This window comes from Ictalurus furcatus, chromosome 18 (genome assembly GCF_023375685.1).
Source record: "Ictalurus furcatus strain D&B chromosome 18, Billie_1.0, whole genome shotgun sequence".
In the NCBI taxonomy this organism is placed as follows: domain Eukaryota; kingdom Metazoa; phylum Chordata; class Actinopteri; order Siluriformes; family Ictaluridae; genus Ictalurus; species Ictalurus furcatus.
In genome coordinates, this window is record NC_071272.1 from 3,859,929 (window position 1) to 3,887,585 (window position 27,657).

The 27,657-nt window shown below is 39.6% G+C and overlaps 1 protein-coding gene across 6 annotated transcripts; it reads right to left on the reverse strand.

The window, feature by feature from the left end:
* On the reverse strand, window positions 1-27,345 carry ulk1b (unc-51 like autophagy activating kinase 1). Of its 6 annotated transcripts, none has more exons than XM_053648457.1 (27): window positions 26,601-27,345; window positions 25,940-26,032; window positions 25,820-25,861; window positions 20,850-20,882; window positions 19,664-19,700; window positions 16,850-17,023; window positions 15,532-15,605; window positions 15,349-15,450; window positions 14,900-14,958; window positions 14,722-14,804; window positions 14,571-14,621; window positions 14,157-14,245; window positions 13,643-13,805; window positions 13,402-13,462; window positions 12,586-12,675; window positions 11,596-11,730; window positions 11,275-11,414; window positions 10,035-10,279; window positions 9,154-9,317; window positions 8,945-9,054; window positions 8,130-8,252; window positions 7,722-7,909; window positions 7,225-7,400; window positions 6,179-6,297; window positions 5,835-5,992; window positions 4,168-4,303; window positions 1-4,074 (listed from the first exon to the last, which is right to left on the reverse strand). In XM_053648457.1, the coding sequence occupies exons 1-27, from the start codon at window positions 26,688-26,690 to the stop codon at window positions 4,019-4,021; spliced, it is 2,991 nt and encodes a 996-aa protein (XP_053504432.1). In that variant the 5' UTR covers window positions 26,691-27,345; the 3' UTR covers window positions 1-4,018. The 6 variants fall into 6 exon arrangements, 5 of the variants coding, with proteins under 5 accessions (XP_053504432.1, XP_053504431.1, XP_053504430.1 ...); XM_053648456.1 differs by having other exon boundaries at window positions 7,225-7,403; window positions 11,596-11,727; window positions 26,601-27,344; XM_053648455.1 differs by having other exon boundaries at window positions 7,225-7,403; window positions 26,601-27,344.
* Between the last annotated feature and the right edge of the window lie 312 nt (window positions 27,346-27,657).

The window sequence follows — 27,657 nt, forward strand, 5'->3', positions numbered from 1 at the left end:
TTTAAATTTTTGCTTTTTTTTTTTTTTTTTTTTTTTAAAGGCACATTATAAAATAGATTTAACCATATCTGACACACAAAAACCAAACCACTCAGCATACTTTAATAAAGTTTTAAAAGCATTCAGCACAAACATTTAAAAACTCGCATGGAAACAGGTGGCGCCCCCCATGCAGCGCAGTAAACGTGAGGATGGTGTACTTCTGTTCCCGGGTCCGGGTTACAAACGCCGCATTCACTACAGGTGTCATGATCAATGAGCGACAATCCTTTAAAAATTCAAAAGGACTGTATAATTAACGGGGACAAAAGGAGCTCCATCGCTACGAGAAAGAAAAAAAAAAACACTACCCAGATAATCTTAACAAAGTGTGACTGAAACTACAAGAAATAATATCGCCTTACAGCGCAGGGCCTGCTGCACGCTACACCAAGCCTAGAGTTCTCAATAACAGCTAAAACTAATAAACAAAACGCAAAGTACGACCTGCCTATTTCTCCATAGTGTCGTTCTTTTCTTTTCTCTGTTTTTATAGCCTATCCTTCACTCATTCATACACACGTTTAAAAAGGCGGACGAACACGATTGCCAAAAACAAACAATGTAAAAACACAGAAGAGATAAAAAAAAAAAAAACGGGGGGAAAACAAAGATAAAAAAAATAAATCGAGAGACGTTCAGATCGCGCATTTGGAATTTGGAAACAAAGTGGACGATCTTAGTCCGTATTCACTAAAGTGCTACACACGGCCTGACTGGTAATAAAAACTACGAAAGGAAACAGGGAGAAAGTACTGTATAAGGATGAATTCCATGTACACTACAAATTTTTATAGTTTAATATATACTTTTTTCCCCCCCATATAGTGACGGGGTTGCACCAAGAAAGCTTTAACCTGGAATACATCCATGTTTGTCTGTGAATCCAGTCGCACCTAACTTCAAAATACCTTTTAAAAAAAATTTCCGAACTGTATTTAAGCCATCATTTAATCCTGGTTTTAGTTTTTACCTAATATTTGATTAAACTGATGTAAACTTTAATCTTGAATCAATTATCTTATTAATTCAATACAATTCCAATTTATTGTTAGTTAACTCGAACTCATTAAGGGACTCGTTTTCATCTTGCAAGTGGTTTAAATTTCAAAATATGGACTGCAGATAATGAAAGCTCCATAAAAGAAAATGACCATGCTATTTTTCACTCAAGCAAAGAAAAACTGTAAATAAATCACTGAAGATTAAGAGTAATGCTGTTTACTTTAAATTTTTGATTTTTATGGTAACCTATAATCCCTAGTGAAGTGTTGTATCACACATTATATTAATTAATACCTGTCAATTATATTATTATTACAGGTTATATTACATCAGTATTACAATTTTAATAAAAAAATTTTTTAAATGAAATGGTGCAACACAATTTATGAACTTCAAACTCAACTCCAAGTTACCTCCTTGGTGTAACCCATGGTCCGTCTGCTTTTTTTGGTTCGTCACGTTCATCTGGTGAACATATAGTCTTCGACGCAAAAGGGGAAAATAAAGTAAAATAAAATAGGGTGAAATAAAATAAAGTGACGCACAGTCAATTAGGAGATGCCAACTTCATTGTCCATGAATGACATCTGTATATTAACATGAAATTTGCCCTCAAATGGCTAGGAACATACCTGACCAAAAATATGAGTTCCAACTTACACTCTTACTTGGAGCACTAAACGGTGTCTTTCCTGAAGTGGTACCCGTAAGGCTACATCCTTTGTACCTTTATGTATGTTACAACTAGAAATGTGGATATAGTGTTCCTTGAAGGTACAGCCCCCTCCGAAACTAGTGGCCAAATCATTTTTGTTGTAGACTGAATGACATGTAGGTTTGAGATCAAAATATGAATAATAGAAGAGAGATTAGAATTTCAGATTTTACTTCCTGGTATTTATATGTATTTATATTCCAGTCCTTTGAGAAGCTGCTTTTAAAGGAGCTTTATATGTAGATGCGTTATGCATCATAAAACATACAAAATGTGCTATCAGACCACCCAATTTGTAGGCGAGCAAAAATATTGGAACATTGACTGACAGGTGTTGCTTGTTACCCAGGTGTGCCCCGTTAGATTGATTGTTTAAACAATAAATAGCTCTGGACATCTACTCTTGGTTTCAGCCTTCAGTATCATCTAAGCAGACTGCATTTGTTGTTAAAAAGGATAAGCCAACATGAAGATCAGAGAGCTGTCTATGGGAGAAAACAAGCCATTTTGAAGCTGTGAAAAGGGGGAAATCTATCAGAGGCATTGCGAAATCACTGGGCAAAGCCAATACAACAAGTTGTAAAAAAGAAAGAAAGCAATGGTTTACTGAGCAACAGACACCATCCAAGGGAAACAACAACAGCTAATGACAGAAACGTAAGAGCTGTGAAGAAACCCCCCTCCAAAACAAGTCAGATGGTGACATCACCAACAGCTTTCACAGGGCAGGAGTGAAGGTGTCAATCCAGAAGGCTTTGAGAGCAGAAATCTAGAGGCCATACCACAAGATGCAAAAACCACTCATCAGCAGTATGAATCGGAAAGCCAGATTGGAAATCGCAAAGAAATACAGAGATGTGCCAGAAAAGTTCTGGAACCAAGATGAACCTCTACCAAAGTGATGGAAAGGCCAACGTGTGGAGAAAGAAAAGATCTGCCCGTGATCCAAAACATACAAGCTCATCTGTGAAACATGGTGGAGGTAGTGTCATGGCTTGGGCATGTATGGCTGCTTCTGGAACAGGCTCACTAATCTTTATTGATGATGTAACTCATGATGGTAGCAGCAGAATGAATTCAGAAGTTTACAGGAACATTTTGTTTGCAAACTTACAGAGAAATGCCTCCAAATTAATCGGGAGGAACTTCATCATGCAGCAAGACAATGATCCAAAACACAATGGCAACTCAACAAAAGCACTTTATCATGGGGGGAAAAGCGGAAGGTCACCAATCACCAGATCTTAATCCAACTGAGCAGCATTTCACCTCCTTAAGAGGAGACTGAAGGGAGAAACCCCCTGAAACAAACAACTGAAAGAGGCTGTGGTAAAAGCCTGGAAAAGCATCACAAAAGAAGAAACCAACAATGTGGTGATGTCAGTGAGTGCAGGCTTGATGCAGTTATTCCAAGCAAGGGATAAGCAAACATATATACGTGTTATTTACATTAGTTTACTTCAAGGTACTTATCTGTTCCTATACTTTTGCTCACTTCAAAATTGGGTGGTCTGATACAAAAGGTTCTATGTTTTATTTCCTGGTATTTACATCGAGATGTGTTAAACAACATAAAAGCTGAAATCCTAAACTCTCGTCTCCGAGCCATCTTTTGATCTCAAACCCAAATGTCTTTGGTGTATAACACACACAAATGAACAGGCTTTCTGGTTCCAATAGTTTCGAGGGGGACTGTACATAAATGATCCATAATTCATTTGTAGATTAAAGCTATAAAAAAGGTACACTACATGCAGATGCATACTAAAAGTTACAAAAGATGTACTACCCGAGTGACCAGACCACGAAAGATACAGTGTAATACCTTTTTTTTTTTTTTTGCGAGTGTATGATTAAATCCAGCTACTGATGAATATCTATCACCTGTGATTGCACAAGCCCAGTACTAAAGAAAATCAGATCCTGACATAGTGTTATGTCTACGCGAAACAGAACATGTTTACACAGTGCAGCTTATAGGTTTAAAAAAAAGATCTCCACGAGAATGTCAGGGACTCGACGTGAGACTGAAGTGATTGCCTGCAGCTTATCTGATTTCTGATTCATACACAATGTGATTCAGGAACTCACTCTCTACATTTCTCACCATACACTGCAGGCATCACTATACCCATGACCACAACCTCGGTCCTCTCAGTCTTCGTTTTCTTAGACTGAAGAAGCAGCGAGAGGGATGGAAAGAAGGCGTATTCTTTCTAGGAAATGTAGGGAAGGAATGTAAGGGACTTGGTCGAATCTCTATACACAGAGGCCTGTCTGCAGCGCGGTGAGGCGACGCTCAATACACTGCTTACCTGCAAGGGGAAAAAAAACCGCCCCACAGTTACTCCCACGTTAATTCAACACACATGTCCAATATGAGAAGAGGAGAAGACTGAAGCACTCACACTTGCTGACGCTGAGGATGTCGGCCTGCTCGGTGAGGAGCAGTGACAGACCCTCCATCAACAGCAAGGCTTTGTGATAGCGCTGTACTGAAGCCTCACTCTGGTGGAACATCTCATCCAGAGCTGCAGCCTGCACCTACGGGACACGCTCCGTATACTCAATAAACATTTCTTTCCTTAAGCTGTGTAATTATAACTATAAACGACATACAGTATGCTGGGGATATCATTATAATAATAATAATAATAATAATAATAATAATAATAATAATAATAAGTTCATAATATGCTTTTTAAAAATCCATATTTGAATATTTAAGGTCATTTCATAAGACTGACGTATGGCAAAAACCATTCACGACTGAATATTTTAGATTAAGTGTCTACTTTTAGTGCGGTAACGCAAGTCTATTTAAACACACACTTTAACATTTTGGCCAAATGACCCTTTTAATTTCAAGTTGAAGTAGAACTCTGAATAAATGCGTGACTATTGGTCTAGTTATTTATTTTCTGATAAATAAAAACAATAGACAGATAATGAAAATATAATACATACAGTACTGTGAAAAAGTTTTAGGCACTCTATTTTTTCTCTCTTTTTTAATAAAATCTGTTATAGATTTTTTTTATTTTATGATTTCTACATTATGGAGTGAGTACAAAAAAAAAAACATTTCAGATTTCCAAACATTAGTTTTCCAGCACAAAATTAAATGTTATAGAAAATGTTTGTATGTCAGTAAAGAAAAGTACTTAAGAGTCCACTGTTCAGACTTTTTTTTTGAAGGCATCTTTGCTCTACAGCATTTCTTTGCATGTACCTAAAACCTTTGCACAGTACTGCTTGTCATAAAAGTAAAAACTCCTACCTAATCACAATTAATACTTGATACTTAATATTAGACACTATATTGGATACAGTAATTTTTTTCTGTAGCTGAATCTCAAATGGATTTCTATTGGCCACAGTACGCTACGTACGTTCAATGCCTTTTATTGTACCCTGTATACCCTTTTGTAGTGAGCAGATACACAGGGGGTCCCAAAAGTCTCCATACATAAGGGGAAATGAAGACTTTTTGCAGAATTTCTTCCTTCTTATATCTAAAGCCATTAAGAATTCCTTCTTTGACAAAAGCATTGAAATCATTCTCATGGCTGGATCGGGAAGCTGTCGCAAGACCGCGATGGACCTGAACCGGAAACACGACACTGTTGCTAAACTTACTAACAAATTCAAAAAGACTGGAAGTGTTGCGGACCGACCGAGAAGCAGACGTCCACGGATATCCGCTGACGAAGGCGCAACCGCCGTGGTGCTGGCGTACACAGTGCCCTATGTATTCAGACTTCATAAGTCATTTTGGGATTTGTCCTAACAGTGTTCTGGAGTGGTGTGTGAACTTCAGGGAGCTAAAAGTAAACAAAACTACAACATTAAGTGATAATAAAGTGATTTCCTCTGCATAAAAATAAATAAATAAATAAATAAATAAATACAAGCAACAATGGTCACCCTTGAATGCTTTATGTAATAGTCAAGCACCAAGGTTGGTTCTCTTTGTCGCAGTATGAAATGATAAGCTCGCTGATATTTAAATTACTCAAGGTGCTTAACAGGCATGGTGTCTATGTCACGGAGGCATGCTTTCATGGCTTCATACCATCTGTACAGTGTGGCTAAAGATGAGCCTTTCTGCAGTGATGGTGTTGATGTGGTCCATCAGCCGGTGCTTTCGGGAAAAGAACCGCTCCAGACGCGCGTTCAGGGAGCGACATGACGTCACGCTCGACTTGTACAGATCGTTTAGCCTCCTGACCACTGCGGGATAAGAGACCAAACCAGGTCTTTAATTCATTTCATTAGACTCGATTTACTACTACAAATTCTAAGAATAGATTAATGAGACCAGGCTGGTATTATGGTTAGTACAGCGCTGGTATTATGTTGTACCTGAGCTAAAAATGAGGCAATGGTAAGGTCAGGAGGAAAGATGATGCCGCTCACCTTGTTTGACTGTGGTGGAGGGATACACTTTACCCTGTTTGATGCCCTCCATGGCTGTGTGCAGTGCAGTGGACAGGAGCTCGGCAGTTTTCATATACAACACCAACTGCTCAGCATGACTGAAACGCGCACACACACACACGCCATTTTCACACTGTGGAGTAGCAGGAAATCATAGCAACCAGACTTGTACAGTAGTCTTACTTGCAGTTCAGTCTTGTAGTCTTAAAAGATAATCCTCCATTCAACTGAACTAATAAGTAAAATAATAATAAAAAAATAATAAAAAATGAGAAAACAGGATATTACACTGCGGTTATCCTCTTTCATAGTTAGGATGGTTCAAATCTTACTGCTTGGGTGTCGCAATCCCTCATCGCTTTGCCGCCTCAATAAAACAAAATATATGCGTGTGTGTGTGTGTGTGTGTGTGTGCGCATGCACCGCAATACACACTTCTGAGGTAGCAGAACGGGTTTCAAAATACACTCTCGTTGCAAATTCTTTCATTCCCACGCCTGTTTGTAGACTTGAAATACACAGAATGTAAAAACGTGCGGAGAAGTGCTGCTGAATTCTCAAATCTGATTGGTCAGACGGTACCGATTCATTTTCTATAACAGCAGCTCTGAGAAAAGGAATGTGATTTTTTTGTGTAATGTGTTTGTTTTTTCAACTTCAAGAGAGAGAAATAAAGAGAGGCCGGTGAGTGAACGCTGCTATAACGGAAACGCAAAACAGGAACAAACTTGTTTTGTGGATGTTTCACAACGTTACATGCAACTATAAACGGATAAAAAAAAAAAACAAGTACATGTCGTTATTTCATTAACAGAACAATGTACCTGCTGGCGAATTGCTGTGGCATGAGAGGAATGAAACACTTTAGGATATGCTGTCGAAGGAAACTCGTTGTTGATTGTTTTCCTAGAACAGCATGCCCTGTTGTGTTTCATTCCTTACAGACATAGGAGCAACACTGATGGGTCATATTACTTTCATGATGGCAAGACATTTTACACTGCACTCTGTGTGTGTGTGTGTACCTCCACTCGCGGCTCAGAGAGCTGATCTGGTCGGCCACGACGCTTTCTTTCTGGTGTAGGCAGGTCGAGGGCTGTTCAGCTTGCCCGGCCTCTCCACCTCTCGACGCTGCCACCTCAATCATACAGCGAGCAAAATCCAGCGTGAACCGGAGCCTCTGCAAAATCTCCGTGTGCTCCTGCTGCAGAAAATGAAAGATAAAAACAAACACTCCAACATATTCACAATCATCAGTTTTATTTATATATATATATATATATATATACACACACACATCTCTGATATGTTGTATTGCACCAGAGAGCGGTTACAGTCTTGATTCTGATTGGTCAGAAGGTGTTTTTTATTTTTTAATTTTCTATATGAGCAGCGTGTGTGTAACTTGCTAAGTAACTGTACTAATCAACACGAGACCAAATTAATAATCAAAACTTTTCTTTTCTTTCTTTCTTTTCTTTCTTTTTTTTTTTTTAAAGAATTTTCAGACACACTTATTTACCTCCATTAGCGTTTCTTCTGGGAGCTCGGGGGCCTCAAACATTACAGCTCCCTCAAAGTTGGCTGAGATGGGGTCAGTGAGACCGTAACGAGGACTGGACGAGCCCTCAAACCCATCCAAACACACGCCTGTCTGAGGGTAACGGCTGGTGAGGGACCCCACGGGACTGATGGAGCTCGAGGAGCATGCTGCAAGGTAAATAGCAGTAAGATATTAACAATGAGTAAGACAGTTATAAGCCATTTCTAACGATTCAGTTTATAATAATCATATCAGCTTACAAATCATACATTATCAGAGCACAGTAATGACTTGTGCATGTCAATATAGTAGTAATAATAATAATAATAATAATAATAATAATAAGTAGAAGATCTTTGCTATCATGTGTGTCTGGGATTGACTCACCTGAAAATTTTCTGGAACGAGAAGTGTGGGGTGGAGTTCCTCCGCTGGGGGGCGAGCCCACAGTGAACACCACTCGTGCTGGACTGCCTGAGCCCACTACCATGGTCCCACCAGCAGCAGGTGCTGTGGAGCAAAGGAACTCATCATTCTCCACCTACTGCCATGGGTTACGTGCCTGCAGTCATTGTTTTCCTCATAATCTAAAAATACCTTGTTTTTTGTTCGTCTGGTTTTTAAAGCTATTTTGAAGCACTAAATGTGCTATATTCTTATAGACACTTCCCATTTTGTGAAGCTCAACAACCTTTTGCGCACATCACAGCTATATTCCTCAGTCTTACCCATTGTTATGAATGACTAAGGGAATTTGACCTGTGTGTTACCTCATATTTATAAAACCCTGTGAAACATTAAGTCATGGTTGAACAATTTCCTCTTCCTAGTCACCCAGGTGTACTAAATTTAATTCTCAATGGGAATATACTTCAAATATATTTTTCTCATATGAATTCATAGGGGTGCCAATAATTATGACACACACATATTTAACAAAGAGATATTTTTTTTTGGATAAACCGGTGTTGTGTTTGCAATTATTTGATATCCATGAGAGCAGAGTATTTTTGTGATTTTTTTGTTTTAAAACAAAAGATCAAAAGGTTCAACAATAAAGACAGATTTTCTCGATTTTAACTCGATCCACTGTTCTATCCGCTAGAAGTTTATTTTCTAACAATAAACTGACTGACATGCTTATACACTTCATTCGATAGTCCCCCCCCCCCACATAGAAGTGAATAAGTGAGAGTTCTAACCTATGTCGATTGCTCTGTCAGCACTGAGGTTCTCTGTGCTGCCTCTGTCTCCCCGCTGTCCCCCGAATGCTGCTTTCAGCATGTCTGAAAGGAGGCCAGAGCTCTGCGACCTGGAAACACACAGGACAGGGATGAGTGAGGAAAAGTAATTAAAAAGAAGTGAGTAAAAAAAAAAAAAAAAATTTCTGCTGTCTGTTTTCCCAAAACACCTTCCAAAAGTCTTGCCGTCCTCAGGCTGGAAAGCACCAGGCATGCCTGATTCGCCCTGGCACGGCCGGCCAGCAGATGAGGGGAAAACTAAACCCTGCTGAGTCAGAAATGTCACCATGTTCGGAGAGCTGGGCGGCTTTGGGAACTCAAATGGGGACATAGCCTGAGAGTAAAAAAAAAAGAAAGAACAGAATTCAGAGGTGGCAACATTGCTAACTAAAATCCGAGCAGGCAGAAAGGAAAAAAAATGATTTCATCACACAATATATGTAGAGAGAGAGAGAGCGAGAGAGATAGATAGATAGATGAAAATCAATAAAATGTGCCAGCTAATTTCCATATAAAACTGCACTAATTCTACCGGAGACCAAAGTACCCACAAATGCATTTTTCAACACATCCATTTTTTCCCATATTGCACTAATAAATTGGGAATGCTGATTTGTTTGTTGTGTATATCAAGTAGAGACGTTTTGTAAGAATGCAATAAATTGCCTGCTTACTCACTCTGTACTGAAACAGAGGAGATTCTATAAAAGGTGTGTTTAAAATCGAGCTGGTGAAATATAAAAATAAATCTAAAAAATATTGCACATGATTATCATGCCATGATTAGAGCAAAAAAAAAAAAAAAAAAAAGGAGTTTGAATTACAAAATGCACATTAAGCCACAGTAGGTGATTTAAAAAATATTGTCACAATATCACAATTGGCAGCTAGAGAAAGAGAGACAATGTATCTGGCAGTAAAGTAGTGGAAAATTGGCAGCGCAGCTGTAATGAAATTAAACGATGTTATCCAAAAAAAATAAATAAAGTTTTAGTTTGCATTTTCACTTCAGATCGCTTTGGCAAGACACCTGAGCAGAAAGGCTACATACTCTTGACGGTGATCCCAGGATGGTGGGTAACGGACTGCGCTGCATCAGTTCACTGAGTCGGGGAGAGGAATGTAGGGTCCTCAGGGCCATCGCGCCCCCTTGGGGGGCCACGACGGGGTCTGAGTGCTGTTTCCTGATCGTTTGCCTGCAGCCGCCAGCGGCCTCCAGCAGGCAGGGGGCGCTGTGGAGGCGTGAGCCCAGCCCAGGCTGCCTGGATCTGGATTTAGCATCAGGTAGCTGGAGAGCTGGAAAATGAGATAGAAAAAGAGAGAGAGAGAGAGAAAGAGAGAGAGAGAGAGAGAGAGAGATCGAGAGAGATCTTGGGTGAATATATGTTGATGTAAATAAACACATGATGCAGGCTGGAGGGAAGGTGAATTATTTAAAAAAAAAAAAAAAAAAAAAAAAAAAAAAAGGGCAATATGGAGCTTTGGGAACTGCAGACCTTCTGTTTGTGCTTGCATGGCAGGTTTAGAAATAATCTGAATAGTGACACTGGAAGCGTGCACTGCATAGAAAGTGCAAACATTGATATTCCATACCAGGCTAGTGTCTCTCAGCATGACGCTGATATTGCAAACAGACGCTTTAAACAGATCACAGCTGTGCGATTCGGCATTTTTAGGGTAAACAAACGAAACAAATTATTTAATAAGTGAAAGGTTTTTTTGTTTTGTTTTTTAAATAAAGATGTTATACTAACATAGCCATCCTTTTTTGAATCTTTAGACAAAGAGACGTACAGAAACGTTTAGGAGAAACATTTCGTTATAATGCATTTATTTTCAGCGGCTGAATCCGCAATTGATGTTTTATATTATGTAGTGCTCAGCTCCGTTATGTTCTAACCTATGTAGGGAACAAAGAGAGACATTTTAAATTCAGCCTAACTTCGAAATGGCCAAATTCACCTAGATCACTGGCAGGAAACACACACACACAAAAAAAGTTATTGTTGTAAAAAGGTGTCGTGCCTCTTAAATCCAGCAGAAAAAAAAACCCAGACACATTGAAAACAATGGTGTGAAGACTTTGTTGGACCAATCGATGATCTGCACTATTTTAAGCTCCATACGTCCCAGCTCAGCTTGTTCGGTGCCTGCGGAAAAATACTAACTGAAAATCGGGACATAAAGTACATAATAGTGATAACATGGGACTATAGTTCGTTACCCCACTTGTCTGTTAAGTGCTACTTCATAAATCCATAGATACTTGGACACTAGAATGTAGTCCTCACCCTGTGGGGAGTGCTGGAGGGGTTTGATGCCTCCTATAGACGGTCTGCGGGTGGTGATGGCTGAGTGATGAGGGGGAGACGGCCCTGTCCTCCCACAACCAACGGGACTGCCACTGCTGCACCGCCGCACTGGAGTACACCTACACAACACATAAATCACACACAGCTCAGAGTGATTGCTGTGTTCTCAGCTGCCCACAGAACCACAACAATGTGGAAAGCGCACCAGGGTTTGAAATCAAATGAACTAAACACTGCTTAAGTAAAAGCAGTATAAAGCTTTGAATAAAATTTGATGAGCCATATTGGTTGTGTACTCACCGTGGAGAGCTGTCCTGGCTGGGAGAGTGCAGGTTCTGCTCCATGCGCTGATAGTTGTGAATCTGTGTGGGCACTGGAATGGGCAAGGACTGTCCGTAGTTACTACAGTTACTCAAAGAGTGTTCAGGAGGCCTGCTGAGAGTGAGAGAAAGAAAGGGGGGAGTGGATCAGAGATGAGGGGAAGGGGGTGTGGGACAGCAGGACAGAGAGAACAAAGAAAGAAGAAACAGAGCGCTGTGAGATGCATGGTCTTACTGATCGATAAAATCAATACACCTTTCAAGAGACCGCGTTCATGAGAAACACCGAGAAAGAGGAGAATTATTTTTTATATGACTTTACTCCTGGGCAGTGCTGACTCCGGTGGACACCAAGCGAGCGACACATCGATCAATACTGATGGGGCGACTGCAGAAAGCGTTAGCTACTCCACCATTCTCAGCCTTGTCACTATAAGAGGCACTATAAGAGGCATTAAAAAGACACTGCTGTAGTGCAGCCACTTCCTGTGCAGTGTCAGCGGAATGAGCCTAAATCAATTCATGTGAACTTTTACCACATCACTTTTACCAAGCATTCTAGCCAGATAGATAACATACCTGATGAACATTAAGCTTTATGAACATGATTTAAATAAACTCCTTTTAGAAATCCTGACAGGTTTGCTCATGTTAGTTTGCCAAAATCAGCAGAAAATAAATAAATAAATAAATAAATAAATAAATAAGCAACGAGCGAAAATAATATCTAAATCTTTTTTTTTTTTACGGTGTCGGTTCGGTTGCATTTTTAAGACCTCTGAAACGTGAATTTAAGACATTTTAACGCTATTTAAGGCCTTATTTATACATTAAGGCATTTTAAGGCTTTTTAAGGACCATTTAGTTATCCTGAGGTTAATCTGTATTGCCTTGTTTCACAATATTTTGCCTGACTGTATTCATGTACATCGATGGAATTACATTACAAAATGAACTTGACTTGATTTACCCTGCTGGTGCTGCAGAGCTGCTGTAAGAGGGCGAGCGTGGAAGAGACTTGACCTGATTGCCCTGACTTCCAGACGCAAGAAGAGAGCTCCTGTTACAGAGCGAAGACAAAACACTTTAATAATAAAAAATAAATAAATACACACATTTTTTAACTGTCTGATGAAGGATGAAGAGTGTTAAAGACTGCTGTATGCATTACACAAAGTAATTTGAACTACAGTGCCCTCCACTAATATTAATTATTGCCCTGATGGTGGAAATGAGCATCTTCAATGCTCGTGCTATTTCCTTATAGCCACTTCCCATTTTGCGAAGCTCAACAACCTTTTGCCGCACATCACAGCTATATTCCTTGCTCTTACCCATTGTTATGAATGACTAAGGGAATTTGGCCTGTGTGTTGCCTCATATTTATACCCTGTGAAACAGGAAGTCATGGTTGAACAATTTCCTGTTCCTAGCCACCCAGGTGTACTAAAAAAATTCAAATATCAATGGGAATATACTTCAAATATATATTTTTCGCATATGAATTCATAGGGGTGCCAATAATTGTTGCACACCTATATTTAACGAAGATATAGATATATATATTTTGAATAACCTGTGTTTTGTTTTGCAATTGTTTGATATCCATAAGAGGAGAGTATTTTTGTGAATTTGTTGAACAAAAGATTAAACAATAAAGACAATTTTTCACAGACTTCTTTGCTCATATTTACCAAGGGTGCCAATATTAGTTGAGAGTACTGTACATGGTCCTCTGTCAAGCATGAATAAGAGATAAGACGAGTAATAAAGACGAGTTTCTCACCCACTACACACAAGACTATCCTGAAGCACCTTCCCTGAGGGCATTTCACACGTGAGCTCACCTAGACAGAGAAAGAGAGAGACGCATAGAGAGTGAGTTGAGTAGGATAGAAGAGCAAGACGTGACCAAAAAAAACCCAAAACCAAACAGTCCGAGTCCTGCATTCGCAGGCTGTCACCTCCCATCCTGTTATTGAGTAATATGGTTAAGGAGGAAAAGGAGCATAAAAAAATTTACTTACTGGGGAAATGAGCCGGAACCATGACAAAGTCATCCGTGTCGCAGGAGGAGTTCTTACTGCTTCCTCCACCACCAGCCGAATCCTTCAGCAAGAAGCCCGGAGAATCCTGGGTAGGGGAGGCCAACGCTTTGGTTCGATTCTGCTGGATCTCACCAAGGGACTGCTGCAAATTCAAAAATAAGGACTGTGGAGTTATATTCGTGTTCATTTTCAACTGACATAAAATAAAATAAAAAAATACAGGAAAGGTCACAGTGACAGCCAAAGAGAATGCATCATCATCATCATCATCATAATCATCATCACGCCAGCCAACACCATGAGTGTTAACGCCAACATCTGGTCCAACACTGTATCGTCGCACTGAATTATCGCATAATGACAAACACTTAGAGGATCACAAGAGACTTCCTAATGAAGAAATCACACAAAGGGGCTGTTTTGAAACAGCCGTGCACACACACACACACACACACACACACACACGCACACATACACATACACACACACTTACAGGAGGAGAAGCGAGGTGTGAGGTGGAGGAGCTGCTACATGAGCTTGCTGAACCTGAGCTGGGAAAGCAGGTCAGGGTCACCGGTGCAGCTGTGAACACACACACACACACACACACACACACACACACACACACACACATCACTGCTACTATCTTGTCTACTTTGTGAGATAGATTTAAAAAACAAAAAAAAACAACAACAACTATAATACAAAAGATCTAAAGTCTGCATTTAATATAAACATTTTTAAAAATGATCCGCACAAAGAAATACATACTTAATATTTTAATTATAGTACAGATAACATAGTATACGTTATAATAATATTGTATTAGAATATATATTAATTATATATAACACGGCAGACTAAACGGTAAAATCCAGAGATCTATATTGACAGGAAAGAGACTCACACTTCTTCATGGTGGAGCTCGCCTCGAGGAAACGGTGCTTGAAGAACTCGTCTAAAAATTGTACATCACACGATAATGAAAATCATTTTGATTAAGAACGGGAAAATATATACGCAAAGAGAAAAATCCGAAACGCACTGAAAACACTGACCAAAGTCCATGCGGTCCTTATGGTTCCTCTGCAGCAGGCCCAGAAGCAAGTGCCTCAGGTGGCTGGACGTCTCTCTGGGAATGCTACACACGCAGAAACGGAGAGCGAGAGAGAACGAGTGTTACGATCAGAGGAAGAACGTGAACGACGAGAAGCCTGTTCCACCCCAGACACTTACTTTGGGCTGAGATTCTTGTTCTTCTCATAAAACAAGCGGAGGTCCTGAGGACTGCTGGCCTGAAAAATAGAAACACAGACAGCAAGTACTAAATTAGTACTAAATAATACGTATTCATTTTCTCATTACTACCACTGAGGGGGATATTTCACTTGATTTCCAGCATAGCCTCCTTCGCTTTCTGTGACTATACTTTAAGAAAGCTGTCTGACGTAGCTAGAACAGTTCAGTAATTACATACTAGCGGAATTGACTACAGCTATCATGAGTGTTTGTGATAATTGCAGTCAATTATATAATTAACGAGCAACAACACGGCACACTGCAAAAGCATAGTCGTGACAAGCAAGGAAATTACATACCGCTATAATAATAAAACCTCTATGGCTCCCATAAATGGTCAAGCTGTTACCGTACGCATTTAAATAAAGGGTGAAGCAAGCACTCACTTGAAATGGGGCTTTCCCAGTAAGACACTGAAACACAATGGTTCCAATACTCCACAGGTCAGCCTTGGCATCATAGGTCTGTGACATGATGACCTCTGGAGCCTGGTGAGAGGAGCATTCCAGGTTTATAATGTGCACGTGTGGAACAGGATAACGAGCAAAAGATGGATGGAGGACACTTGCCATATACATGGGGGAGCCGCAGAGGGTGGCGGCCATCATGTTGTTCTGGAGGTGCCGTGCGAAGCCAAAGTCGGCTGTGGAGAGAGAGGCAACAGTTCTGGAATTGGAGATTATTTTCAGAAGACAAGGCGTTTCACCTCATGTAAGAGAGCATGGCCTAATATCAGAACATTCAATCAAACTAAACACTGGGGGGGGGGGGGCTAACAAAAAAACACAGCGCCTGTTCCAATACTAGGACGAGAGCCAGGGGAATTTGAACCAGAGTCAGAGTCACCAGAAAGGCAGGAAATTACCGATAGAGAAACGAAAACACAAACGATCCAAACATAATAAAACTACAATATGAAAATAAGTCTGTAGCTATGCTTCTCAAAGTTCTGAGATCCTTTTAAAGCTAAACGGTTCCCCTCAGGTTTGTGTGAGCAGGGCATTAACAGGGAAACGTACGCTAAATTACACCACAGCAGTGTTGAGTCCTCGAATCTGATTGGTCAGGAATTTAACGAGTCATTTTCTAGAACAGCAGCTCTGACAGTCGGTTGCACTCTTTCTAATACATTATCATTTGTAGAGTAAAAACAAACGTCTTATTTAATTAATTGTTCAATGAAAATGTATCGTTGTCGATATAATGAAGCTTTCTGTAAGGAGATTGAACATTTATTTAACATTTACAGTATAGAAGGAGTCTCTAGTGTCGGCGCTGGTCCGTTAAGTTTTCATCCATGGGAAAGAACGCGGGCTTCTCCAGTTTCTTCATAAAGCGACAAACTGCATTTTTCGTTCGTTTTTATTAACTTCAAAAACGCTGGTGAAAAAACGACAGTTGATGGCTGCTGTAACGAAAACGATGAACAGGAACTAACTTGTTAAAAGGTAACCAATACGAAGTATGACGTGTCGTTCTGTTATAAATTAAATACGCAATGTTTGGCGGTGGTATAAGAGAGATAAAACACTACGGGACATCCTGTTAGAGGAAAATAAATCAATAATAGTAACAGCAACTCCATATCGCAGGTCTTTGTTTGTGGCAGAATGTATTTTAACCACCACATTTGCCAGACAATGAGTCACATTTACTGTGCCAGGAACTAACGTAGAATGCACAAATGGTCACTGGTAATGACTAAAATAGTACGCCTAACATAAAAGCGCTAACAAATTGATCTGGCTCTTCCAAAAATGATAAGAGAATGGAGAAGAAGAAAAAAATAAATAAATATCCAGTACAGAAAATATTTCACTCTGGAAATATATACCTTAATGGTCTCTAAAGACTACAGCGTATTACTAAATTCACATCACCGTCTACCTATTTTGATGCAGGTGTTGTTGGTGTGGGACTTGCGGCCGGCCGGGTGGCACAGCAGGATGTTCTGTGGTTTCAGGTCTCTGTGGATAATGCCTTTGGCCTGCAGCACTCTCATTGCGCCTGCTATCTGCTGCAAGAACACACGGATGGTGTCCTCGCTCAGCGTGCCCTTGGCTGAGTGTGGAGAAGGAACAGTGACAGTCACTTCCAACCTCATACTGTTATTCGCTAGACAACAGTTTACACTATTAAAACTGAAAAAACAGGTATATGACAATAATTCGGATTTGTTTACAAGGTTTCATTCTTCACAGGTCATATTTACAAATATATCCATAAAGTAAAGATAACAGACATTCTGAATACAGGTAAAGTTAAAAAAAAATTTTTTTCTTTCTAAAAAAGAGACACTTGGGGCCGGCTGCACTGACAGGGTTAATGAATAGTCGTAAAGCCAGTAGGTCAGAACTTTCTGGCCATAAAGCGGTTGTAAACAGAATTTCCTGTAAAACCAGATGCAAAACATGCATCGAGCCGGCAGCAAGCGTGAAGTCAAGTTCCAGAGGGTTTCTATGCTTGCTGCTGGTGGTGATTATACCTTACTCACCAGACCCCACAAATTGCACCATTTCTGTTGTGTTGTACTTAATGTCCTGTTTTGTATTTATTGCACTGTCCCACTGTATATATTTATTGCTCTGTCCATTTGATTGTATTGTCTACTGTGTACTGCCATTTTGTCTCGCTCGATTTTTCCACTACATCTTGATGATAGTGCGCACTTTGATGTTTTACTTTGTGCATTTAATATACACTCATTTCAAAGCTGATGAACACACTTCAAAAAAAACTTGGGACAGTCTACCAAGTCTTACCAGTTTGCCACTGTGTAACATCACCTTTTCTTTTAATAACACTTATTAAGCGTTTGCGCACTGAAGACACCAGTTGGTTCAGTTTAGCAAGTGGAAATTTCCCCCAATCATCCATTATGCATTTCTTCAGCTGCGCAACTACATGCTGTTGATTGTGTACACTGCTGACTTCTGTAATGTCACACACACGAGGCCTTGGAGATGCTATTTTGTTCTACTGTATACTTGTATATTGCTAGAATGACAATAAAAACACTAGTCTAATCTGTTATTAACTGTCAGGATGGCTTTTTATGCAGTCTGTAATAGGGACGGACGATATAGAGTTAAAACTATAATCATGATACAATCGGCACGTTGTAGCTACGGTCCATTTTATGGATCATTAGCCTGAATCCATCCTTGTCGACAGTTCCGACTGGCAACATGTCTTCGGCTAAACAGAATGCCACGGCCTCCATCAGTTCGTTCCGGCATTATCATAGGGAGTAAACGCACTGACGATACCCTTCCGAATTAAAGGAGTTTGCTTTACATTATTGTTGACGCTTTCTCTGAGTGCAACTTCTGGCTTTCCTCATATTCTGCTGGTGGAACAAATCTGATGCATTTCCAAACTTTGTTGATACGGATTTTTGACACACTTTACAAATTACAGACAACTGATTCGCATCTGATCTTCTGTATCCAAACCACTTCCCTATTACGGCGGAAGCTCCTTTTTAGGGGATTAACTCTTCTTCCTCATCTAGGGATGGAAATCAGTCTTCCGCCGTGCTTGTTCTCGTTCTACGTGCGAGAACCCGGTCTGTGTTGACACCATTTCTCTTTGTTTTTTGTTAACTGAGGTGTGGTTAGACAAAGCCCCTCACCGTTTTTGCATTCCTTTGTCCCCTCCTCACCGTTTTTGCATTCCTTTGCCCCCTCCTTAGCATTTGTGCATTTACATACCTTCCTGTTTTATGCAAATATGCCCTTCCACCTAACCAACCAATAGCTAATCCATTGTCTCTGTTGTGTGTGTATATATACTCTGCCTTTCTTGGAATAAAACAGAGATCTTGCCATTTTGAACGTTGTGCACCGGTGTGTCATTTGGTAAACTCTCCCAAGCGCTTATTGTGGGAAGTGTGTAGCAAGGCGAGGGTGCAGTCTTTCTTGTGTATTTTCATCTTCTCTCTTCTTAAGAATCGTAAGCCGAAGATATAGATATAGATTCCCAAATCCTAACAGTTTTCTGGGGGCTCATCCCGGGATATAGATTCACGAATCCTAACAGATTCCCAATGTTTGTTTCTTTGCTGTCAGAAAAATGTACTTTTGTACGTGAAAAAGTGGGGAAACCAGGTGACGAATGGTGCAGTGCATCATCAGCGAAGCTCATTCAGGCTGCATCTCGATTAAATATTCACAGGGAACAACAAGTACCTGTCTGATTATATTATACTGCAAAATGCCCCTAACTGAAAGATCATGTTTTTGTTTTTTTTTTTAAACTGTGGATAACCATGAATAACGTTATTATGACTGCACTTTTATTGTGTATTGAGAATACAGCGTATACAAGATAATTAACATCTATGTTTTGCTACTTTACTGGTAAGCCAGACAGCATGTCTCTGTCCTGTCTCAAAACGCACGCTAGCTCTCGACTGTAGACTTCCTTTAGTCTGCAACTAAACACACACACACACACACACACACACACCCCCCTCCCAGCTTCACTTCCTGAGCTGAGCCCTGTACCCGGTCTACTGCCTTTAAATGAAAATCAAATATCAGATATCTTGTCATCGTCATAACGGATACATAATAAGACATTCTAGCAAACATAACATTTTACGTTTTCACAGAACAGAGGAGGGGCTTCAAGATGAAAAGAGTCAAACAGAAATGACATTTTAAACACAATTCTGTTCGCTCTCATTTATATACTCACAGTGCAAGTAGTCAGCCAGGTCTCCTCCGTTACAGTACTGTTCAAAGGAAATGAGAAACAGCTTTAATCTCGGACGGTGAAGAACTAAATTAAGCAGCAACCAATTCATTAGAATGAAGAATTGAGGATTAGGACAATGAATCAGGCTGTGCGGCATTGAAATGCATATTAAACCAGGTCTCTGATTTTAACACTTCTACCCCAACCCCCTCACTCCCTGCTGTGCGCTTTTTTAACCAGTCTGTAATCTATGATGACACCAGTGATGTGTCAGTCTGAGATTATTCACTGAGATCTTCCAGGAGCATTTCACAGAATTCGAGCCACATATTTGAGTGCTATGTACAGTTTCCTCGGAAACTACTGGAACTGCAAGTCCAATTCATTTGTTTACGCTATACGTATATATTTGGGTTCGAGATCAAACGATGCCCATTGTTGAGTTGGCGGTGTGTTTTGGATCATTGTCTTGCTGCATGATGAAGTTCCTCCCGATAAATTTGGAGGTGTTTCTTTGTAAATTTGCAGACAAAATGTTCCTGTAAACTTCTGAATTCATTCTGCTGACACCATCATGAGTTACATCAATAAATATTAGTGAGCCTGTTCCAGAAGCAGCCGTGCGAGCCCAAGCCATGACACTACCTCCACCGTGTTTCACAGATGAGCAGATACTTTCTTTCTACACATTTTGGCCTTTCCATCACTTTCGTAGAGGTTCATCTTGGTTCCAGAACTTTTGTTGCTCATCTCTGTATTTCTTTGCGAATTCCAATCTGGCTTGCATTCTCACTGCTGAGTGGTTTGCATCTTGTGGTATGGCCTCGTTATTTCTGCCCTAGAAATCATCTTGAAGTGTTCTCTGTCGTTTAACACATCGAAATATAAACACCAGGAAACGAAAGCTGAAGTTCTAAACTCTCGTCTCGTGTTCATCTTTTGATCTCAAACTCAACTGTCTTCGGTCTACAGCAAAAACAAATGAATGGACTTTCCTCTTGCAATAGTTTCAGAGGGGACTGTATTCTCCATGCAGTTTTAAAAGGGCCCATGTTTGATTTGTTTTCAAACCTGAGGGCTGAGTTCATGTCAGTCATTATCTGGAAAAACTGTGGACTAAGGGCACGAAACACAAACAGGCAAAAAAAAAAACAAAAAAAACAACCAAAATAAACCCCAATCTTACCTCCATCACCAAATACACAGAGCTCGCCGTTTCCTAAAAAGAAACCGACATGAAGCAGTTTAACTCGAAGCCACAAATGCACTTTCAAAAGATCAGAAATCACAATAAGTAAAGAATTAAACACAACGGGACGTAGTATTATCAGGAAATATTGAACAGCCGACTGGTGTGATGTGGCCTAACACAAAATGGAATTACTGTTCCAGTCCCAAAGTTGTTATTAAAGTTATTTTCCAGAAACATCATGTCCTGAAATGTTTTATTACTATAATAATACCACAGCAATTTGACAGTGAATTTTTGTGCTTTTTTTGTGTGCCATTTATAGATATATTTAATGTTCAAGACAAATTCCTGTTATAAACAATCATTCCCTAAGCAGCCTCGCTTCTTTCCTCTTTCTTGATGTTAAAAATAGATAAATAAATAAATAAATAAATAAAAACAACAATAAGATGCAGCTTGTCATGTTACCAAGAAATTGAAAAGTACAAAATCCTGTCCTGAAGACTTTCCCATTGTGGAAAACTGAATTTGACAAAGAGCTAACACTAGAGACTCCTTACCTAAATGTTAAATAAATCTTTAAAAAAAAAACAAAATTCCTCTGTAATAATTAGGATAGGAATGAACATGTAACATTGAAACGTACAATTTCAGGAATGCAGATCCCATACTAACTGAGAGTTTTGGTTCTGAATATAGAAAAGTGTGGTTTGTAAGGTTTATCAAACGAAATTGATATTAATAGCATAATGACTCAAACTGACAGAAATATGACATCCTCAAAGTTGCTAAATTTGCAATAATGTGATGATCACAAGTGGACAAAAACAGTAAAAGTACATTTTTCTTGTTGAGGTTTGATATTATGGAATTTGTCTAGTTTGGCACCCCGTCCAGGGTGTACCCCGCCTTGGGATAGGCTCCAGGTTCCCCGTGACCCTGTAGGATAAGCGGTATAGAGAATGGATGGATGTATAGCTTGATGTTATAAAAGTAATCTGAGGTGACTAACACTGTCGTTTCTAACTATAGTGTCTGATAAAAGGTTTGGCAAGAATCCTATTTCTATTCAGATCATGCAACTCAAACACCTAAGTGTGTTTTCCAGACCAAACCCATCCAGTAGAAAGAACCACTGCTTAGCAACAACCACCAATAAACTCGACTTTTTCCAAGCCCTTAATGCAGCTGACCTCTGCAGAGCCAATGGCAAACAAAGACCTTCATAAAAACAAAGCCATTCTACCACCATGGCACTTTAGCAACAGCTGACCCCCTTTCACTTTCACTGCAGCCAATCAGACGAGCCAGATCGGGCTGAACCACTTCTGCTGACTCAGCGAGGCTAAAGTTTTTCGTTCTGCCATCGTGGAGATTAGAAGCCAAGCAGAAACATGGCTGGACACTTATTTGCCTTCTATTCAGACCGGCCTTGTTTTTAACTGCATTACAGCTCTGAGAGCTCATCTTTTATAATGGCCAAGTTGTAAAAGAACTGTCCTTAGGTTGGAAAAACACACTGACTAACAGAAGCCTAAACAGGGCATGCTGATCGGATGATAATTCACTAACGAAGACAGCAAGGTTGTCACATATGATAAGAGAGCATACTACCACAAACACAACAATGAGAGCAGGTTTTTTTTTTTTTTACTCAAAGGACACATAATTCCTGGGAAAGTTGGAACAGATTTCATCATTTCAATACGACTAGAATTTTTGTAATATAATTTACGTTTATATTTAAAATGCAAACTTTACTGCAGAATGTAATTCTATAAAAACACACATTTCCTAAGCTTAATGGTTAAATAGGCCCTGATGCTGAACAAAAGTAAGTCAGAATTAAAGTCTCATTCATATGTTTAAGTATATATATATATATATATATATATATATATATATATAAAAAACAACAATATGAACAAATACTACATGAAATTTTTTTTTTTTTTTTTTTTACAATTTAATACTACTTTTTCCCCCCAAAGGCACACTTTTGGTTGCTAAACCTCATCTAGTGTCCTATTAACTAGGACTACTGCTAATCCAGCCCTTTATATTAAACACTATGCACCAAGTAAAGAATAAGACAAGATGTGGTGTACTGTTATCGGAAATAACCAATCAACGACAGGAGACATTTTAGCAATAACAGCACACCCTGAAGTGTTTAATCTTCTTATACAACAGCAATTTTCCAACCACTTTCATCTATTAAAGAACTAAACATCATACATTGCATCTGTTTATATTTACATTTCATGTTGCGGAACGTCAGCGAAACAACTTAGTTCCTGTTATCACTTACGTTAGATCGGCTATAAAACAGTCAATTCCTAACCGATTTCTCTTGTTGTTGTTGTTTTTCTTGACGTTAATAAGACAGAAAAAAATGCAGCTTGTCATGTTAGCAAAAAACCTCAAAACTCTGAGCTCTGAAGACTTTCTTGTGTCTAAAAAAAAAATAGGTGGAAGTTATAACTTGACCTGTAATGATAAAATCTTTTTTTTTTTTGTAAGATTACATTTTGAGCATATTAAGACAGCATTATGACCATATATTGCGTTTCAATAAGTTTTACCGTTCTGAATGTTTTCCGCATAATCTAAAATACGAGATATTTCGCTTTTTAAAATCTTTTTAGATATTTAGGTACTAAGGTAAGATGTTTACCTTGAAATTTCATTAATCACATGTTTAACAATATTAAATTACTTCAGAAGATAGCATTAAGGTTTCTGTGCATGCACACAAACACTTCTTACAAGTCTGCTAGATGACCTTCAGTCCCTGGTTACACTAGGTAAGTTTATTACACACATAATTACGCTAATTATTTGACGTTAGACACAATATTAGCTTTTCGCTGCACTGAAGTATGTTTATACACTGTAAATTCAGTGACTACAGTAAAGCTGTACTGCATCAGTTTTGTACTTTCTATCACTCTCATGGAGCACATGTAGAACATCTACAGCTGAAAGGTCCTTTCTCTTCCTGCTAGCCATACAGACGCTTCGAGTCACTTCTTTTCTTTTCTGTGTTCAACCTCTGAGATGACTGACTGGCAAATAGAACCGTATAAAACCAAATTTATCAGCGAGTTTGGAGATTTTTTCAAATACTACACCAAAACCTCAGCAGAATTTTTCAACCAAAAGTCTGTTTAGACCCGTCAAGCTCCTGGATCCTCACAAAAATATGATCTCCCTTGATCCCATGCTTATATCTAATTCAAGAGGCGTACTCTCACTCGCTACCCTTTGCCTGGCTGCAGAAAGTCAACACACCTCTTTCAATTTCAATCATGTAATGAGGACAGATCAGTGACACTGCAGTGCACACTGCTTCTTGGTACCTGATACTTACAGTCAGGTCTAATGAACAAACACGTTATATCGGACTATAAGAGACAAACCTAATCCCCTGGTGATGAAATGGAGGTCAGGTAAGGTACACCAAGGACCTTTGACACAACAAAGTAAAATACCTTGCGTGTTTTTATAGCAATCACCCAAAATCTAACTCTGGCTGACATTAAAGACGGAGAAAGTCGCATGTGACTGAGCTGAGGTATGTTCCCGCGTTCAGATCTACACATCTACAAGTTCAGCTGTAAGGTGTAAGTCTCCCATATTAACTCCATGCAACTGAGAGAACAGAGGGGTGTTACTATCAAAAGTACATCGCTGTTGAACCGGTTAGTCCAGACAGCCAAATTATTGACATAACGTGTCTAGATAATTCGGACTGATTGAAATGCTCTAGATACCAAGAATTTTTTTTCTTTTGTCTCTATACTACGAATTAAACCCTGGGGTGTTTACCTCCTCCGTGTGGTTCACTTAAGCAGGTGTGAACACAGCAACGCCAACACAGCAGTCTGTGACCATCAGCAAGATGGTCTTGGTCCAGTCCCAAGCGAATTCTGGCGCCTTTCGAAGTGCAGTGAGAAATCGATTCAACTCTGAATCGAGATAACTGCATGAAGTGAACCAAACATGAACTGTATTTTTGGGTATTGTACCTGTAAGGCACAAACTGCACCAAGGACAGAGCTGTAGCGCTGGAGAATCGCAGCACGTTCTGGATATTTGGGCCAAAAGAGAAAAAGGTTTTACAGTGGCTATTGAGCTGTGCCTCCATACTCTCCATGCTCGTGTGATATCTATAGCCTACAACGCATGTCTTTGGACTGGAGAGGAAACCGGAGTACCCAGAGGAAACCCTGGAAACATGAGGAGAACATGCATACTCCACGCATACAGGGAAGACACAGGATTCAAACCTCCCAACCCTGGAGGTGTGATGCAAACATGCTAACCACGTTTCTGATCAATGAATGAACACAAGTTTTAAATCGTACATACCACATTTTTTTGGGTTTTTTTTAATTCGTTGAACTATGCGTAATATGAAACGTAACAAAACCGGATAGCAAACTAGGCAGAAGAATCAATTTAACTCTGATTCGGATTCAGTAAATTGACTAATATGTGCGAAAGTACATTTAGATCAGTATATCTCTTGGTATAATAAGAAATGTCAATAGATGTAAATAGAAAAGGGAAAAGATATAAAAAGCATATAAAATTAAAGGAAATAATTTGAATATTTGTTAATCTATTATTCATTCTTGTGACTTTTTATGTTGAAGGCATGTCTGTGAAGGCTAACACAACTAAAATGTCGGGTCAAATCTTTTTCCTTTTTCCTCAAAGTATGTAAATTTTGAACGCCGCTATGAACAGCCGTTAAACGGTCATCACTGTGGGGCCGGTTATAGACCCTCCCTTTGCATCCAGCGCACATGCCATGTCAACATTAACCACGTGCCGGAAACGGACCAATGGGAGGCCGCTCAGGCTGTGACGTGACTATCATGACACGGTTCGGCGGGCGGAGTTTCACGCGCACTCGCATTAAACGCTACAGAGACACTGCATCTGTGTTTACTAACCTGAAAATCATGCAACGCGACGATGTTTTCGTGCTTCAGCTCCTTTGGAAGAAAACATACACGTTACAACAATGTTACATACACCTGACAACCAAAATAAACTCAGATATCAGATCTTACCTTTAATATTTTGATCTCTTTCCCCAGTAGAGTTTGGGATTTTGCTAGATTCTTTTTATTGATGCATTTCACAGCAACCTCCCAGTCATGCTTCTATTCTCACACACACACCAATTATGTGATTAGTAGCTATTCAGATCACGTTATGTTTAGAGAGACAGTCAATGTAAATATTCTGTAGGCATGTCCGGACATGTCTAAAATGCACTATATTAAAAATCGATTATAAAGAAGCTTTTACATAATGATAGAACACTAAAGCGACGGATAATTCGAACTGCATGTTGATTATGACGTAACAGTGAATAAAAGAATGATATTTGTTGACTGGTGGCTACACTATTGAGGGTTTTTTTTTAAATGAATGCAAGACGAAGAAGAATTTGTTCTATATATCTATATAGAATATAAAAGCTAATTTAATGATACAGAACACTCAAGAGTGATGCAGTGCGATAAAATAAAGAAATAAATAAAGAAAACTAACTCGACATTCTCTTCTATTAAGGCCCGTATTTAAGGTGGACCGGTGGAGACGTGCGCGCTCTCACGTACATGCACAGCTCGCAGGCCTACTGTGATGAAACTCCAGCAGCACACAAATAAACCCGATGTAAACAAGGTAATCGATTCGGACGTGTGGATGATCGAAGTGCTTTACCTCTCGATGCCTGCCTTTAAACACCACCGCGAATGCCCCGTGGCCTATGAGGTCCTTCCTGCTGAACTCGAATTTCCCGACTGTCTCCATCTCCCTGCAAATTTACTCCGCGCCGATCGATTATTATTATTATTATTCGGGATCGCTGCTGATCCACACGATTCCTCCTCTTCCCGTCCCCTTCTCCGCGTCGTCAAGGCAGCTGGAAAGTTGAAGCCCGCTGTCGCATTCCATGTGCCGCCTTCGCAAAGAAATCCTCCTTTCCTCTGTCATGGTAGCTGGATTAATCGATTAATCGGAGACGTGCTCCTTTTTTTTTTCTTCGATATTGTTTTTAACCCTCGAGTCCCGTCATGACGCGCTTCTTTTTTTGTTGCTTTCTTTCTTTCTTCGTTGCGCACTTCAAGTTTTCCTCAAATTGCTCCTGAGTCCTGATAGAACCACCTTAAACCCCAGCGTCGGTTTTGTTTGTGTACATGTCCGACAGCGAGGGCTTAGATTACATCAGCGTTGTTGTTGTTTTGTTTTTTTCCCCTCCCAGCATTATCAGAGATCCACTGCAAGATCTTTTTTTTTGCTTCGGCATCGTAAGCGATCTCCTCTGACGTGTGATTTATTTTGGAATCTCCGGATTCCAAAAAAAAAAAAAAACAGAAGCGCAAAGAAGGTTCATCAGTTTGCAGCGACAAAGACTTAACAATTCGATCAGAACACAAACAACGCGCATGCGCACACGAGCGCCTCCCTGTTGTGGCTGCTGATGACGTCAGAGAAGTCCGTCACGAACGCAGCCAATCCCAACACGCCTGGTTTGGCTGCGTCCATAATCACGACAAATATTGAGTCAAAATCATCTACCATAACCTACTACTGATATAGTATTTATTTCTGTAGTATATACTATACTAAATATTGCTATTTAGTACAGTAGTACAAGGTATAGTTTGTGGTATAAACAATGTGACAACAAGCACGTGACTGTTTAATATGCATATGCATGAGGTGATAAAAGCAATTTATGTTGAAATTCAAGTCCTTACTGTACGCTGTAGAAATA